Below are 1,845 nucleotides of genomic sequence, written 5' to 3' on the forward strand. Positions count from 1 at the left end.
ATATTTGCCATCCCGGATAACTATATCTGACATCCCGGATGGCAACTAAATCGTCATACCGCGGGTACCTAATGCAGCTGCGCCATGACATGTGGGCACATTTGCTTCGTAGAGGTTTTCCCTTACTTCCCACAACTACATTTCCTAACTATAATTATCAATGGGACACTGCTGGGCAAGAACGCTTCAAAACTATTACTAGCAGCTACTATCGAGGGGCTCACGGGATCATTGTAAGTTTGTTTATGTGAAATCTTATTTTTATTTTTCACATGCTATTTAACATGCATAAATGTTCCACTTCTTATATATTTTGAATACATATATACAAATGGGGTTCCAGATTGCCTATGACGTGACAGACCAGGACAGCTTCAACAATGTGAAGCAGTGGTTGAACGAGATTGATCGCTATGGTAGTGAGAATGTTAACAAACTTCTTGTAGGGAACAAATCTGATCTCACTGACAAAAGAGTTGTATCATATGAGACAGCGAAGGTACCTTATGCTTTACTCATATCTGCTGAAGCATTCTTTCTGCTCTTTGTGTTTACGTTTGGTGTATATATGCAGGCATTTGCTGATGAGATTGGCATCCCATTCATGGAGACCAGTGCAAAGAATGCCTTGAACGTTGAGCAGGCTTTCATGGCTATGTCTGCTTCAATCAAGGACAGGTGTGTGTTCCCAGACGGTTTAATTAGCACAGGCCATCCTACTAGTCCACTTTTTTTAACTACCATTATTTTACACTTTATTTACTACTCATTGATGCTTTGTTCCTATTGTATCATAACCAAAATTGCCCTACACTCTTTAGCATGTTGCTGTTAACTGTTCTATGTTATTCCTCACGGTGTTGTTCTATGTACACCTCATAAAAAGAGCATATAATTATGAATAAAAATCTTGGTTTCCAGGATGGCGAGCCAGCCAGCCGCAAACAGCGCTCGCCCAGCCACAGTGCAGATACGCGGGCAACCTGTCGAACAGAAGACGAGCTGCTGCTCTTCTTGAAATGCAGGCAGCCGTCATCCGTGTTACCCAAATGGAGACGGAAACTTGGCCGCGCCATCCTTGAGTCCATGCTTCTACATAGGCCTACTACATCTTACACCTTCATTCAATTCTTTCTAGTGTACTTATTAGCTCTTGAATCATTGGACTTGTAACACCGGACGGAGTTTGGAGACAGTATCTTCTTCTAGTTGTGTATCTTGAATGGTTATATGTTACGATTTGCAGCTGTTGCTTTTCTTCCCTAAATTTAAGGCGATTTCTACTTTTACTTGACCAAAATGTTTCGTTCTTCAAAATATTATCCGACAGTATGCTTATCTTTATGGTAAAAAAGGTCCTGATTATAATTTTCAAGGTGCACTTGTTGATTTTTGAAGGCAGCATTAGGAATGTGCACAACATGGCATGTTGCCAACATTAGATCAACCGGGGCATGTTTGGTTGCCCGGGCAAATTGCTAACAGTAGATCAACCGGAGCATGTTTGGTTGGCTGCATTGTTAGTCTCAGTGGGCCTGGTCGAGTTGCCTGTATTTGTGCTATGGGTATGCAAAGCAGAGCTGTTTTGCTCAACCCATGGTGGGAGCTGTTTTGCTCAACCCGTGGTGGGAACTGTTTTGCTCAAATGCAGCACTTCGTATCATACATAACATAAGAACACCATAATACAATTAACAGTAGAAATAAGAACAACAGCTAAATAGTTAGTTCACAATACCTAATTAGACCATAGTTTTAGACATCAAAGGCATCCCATGCCCCTGCACGACCCCAGGGGTGTTCAACCCTAAGCAAAATATACAGTTTTGCAGTAAGTTCAGATGA

General features: G+C 41.5%; 1 protein-coding gene across 1 annotated transcript; it reads left to right on the forward strand.

Annotated features, from left to right (window-relative positions):
• Positions 1–316: 316 nt before the first annotated feature.
• On the forward strand, positions 317–1,289 carry LOC125546543 (GTP-binding protein YPTM2-like). Its single transcript, XM_048710767.2, has 3 exons — positions 317–499; positions 575–678; positions 922–1,289. The coding sequence occupies exons 1-3, from the start codon at positions 332–334 to the stop codon at positions 1,016–1,018; spliced, it is 369 nt and encodes a 122-aa protein (XP_048566724.2). The 5' UTR covers positions 317–331; the 3' UTR covers positions 1,019–1,289.
• The last annotated feature ends 556 nt before the right edge of the window (positions 1,290–1,845 follow it).

Source organism: Triticum urartu, chromosome 3A, assembly GCF_056163025.1.
Source record: "Triticum urartu cultivar PI428250 chromosome 3A, HENAU_Tu73, whole genome shotgun sequence".
In the NCBI taxonomy this organism is placed as follows: domain Eukaryota; kingdom Viridiplantae; phylum Streptophyta; class Magnoliopsida; order Poales; family Poaceae; genus Triticum; species Triticum urartu.

Bases quoted from the DNA above. Each gene is read 5' to 3' on its own strand.
- LOC125546543 (XM_048710767.2), top strand. From the start codon at position 332: ATGGGGTTCCAGATTGCCTATGACGTGACAGACCAGGACAGCTTCAAC. The intron at 500-574 runs GTACCTTATGCT...GTATATATGCAG, and splicing joins TATCATATGAGACAGCGAAG to GCATTTGCTGATGAGATTGG. The intron at 679-921 runs GTGTGTGTTCCC...CTTGGTTTCCAG, and splicing joins TCTGCTTCAATCAAGGACAG to GATGGCGAGCCAGCCAGCCG.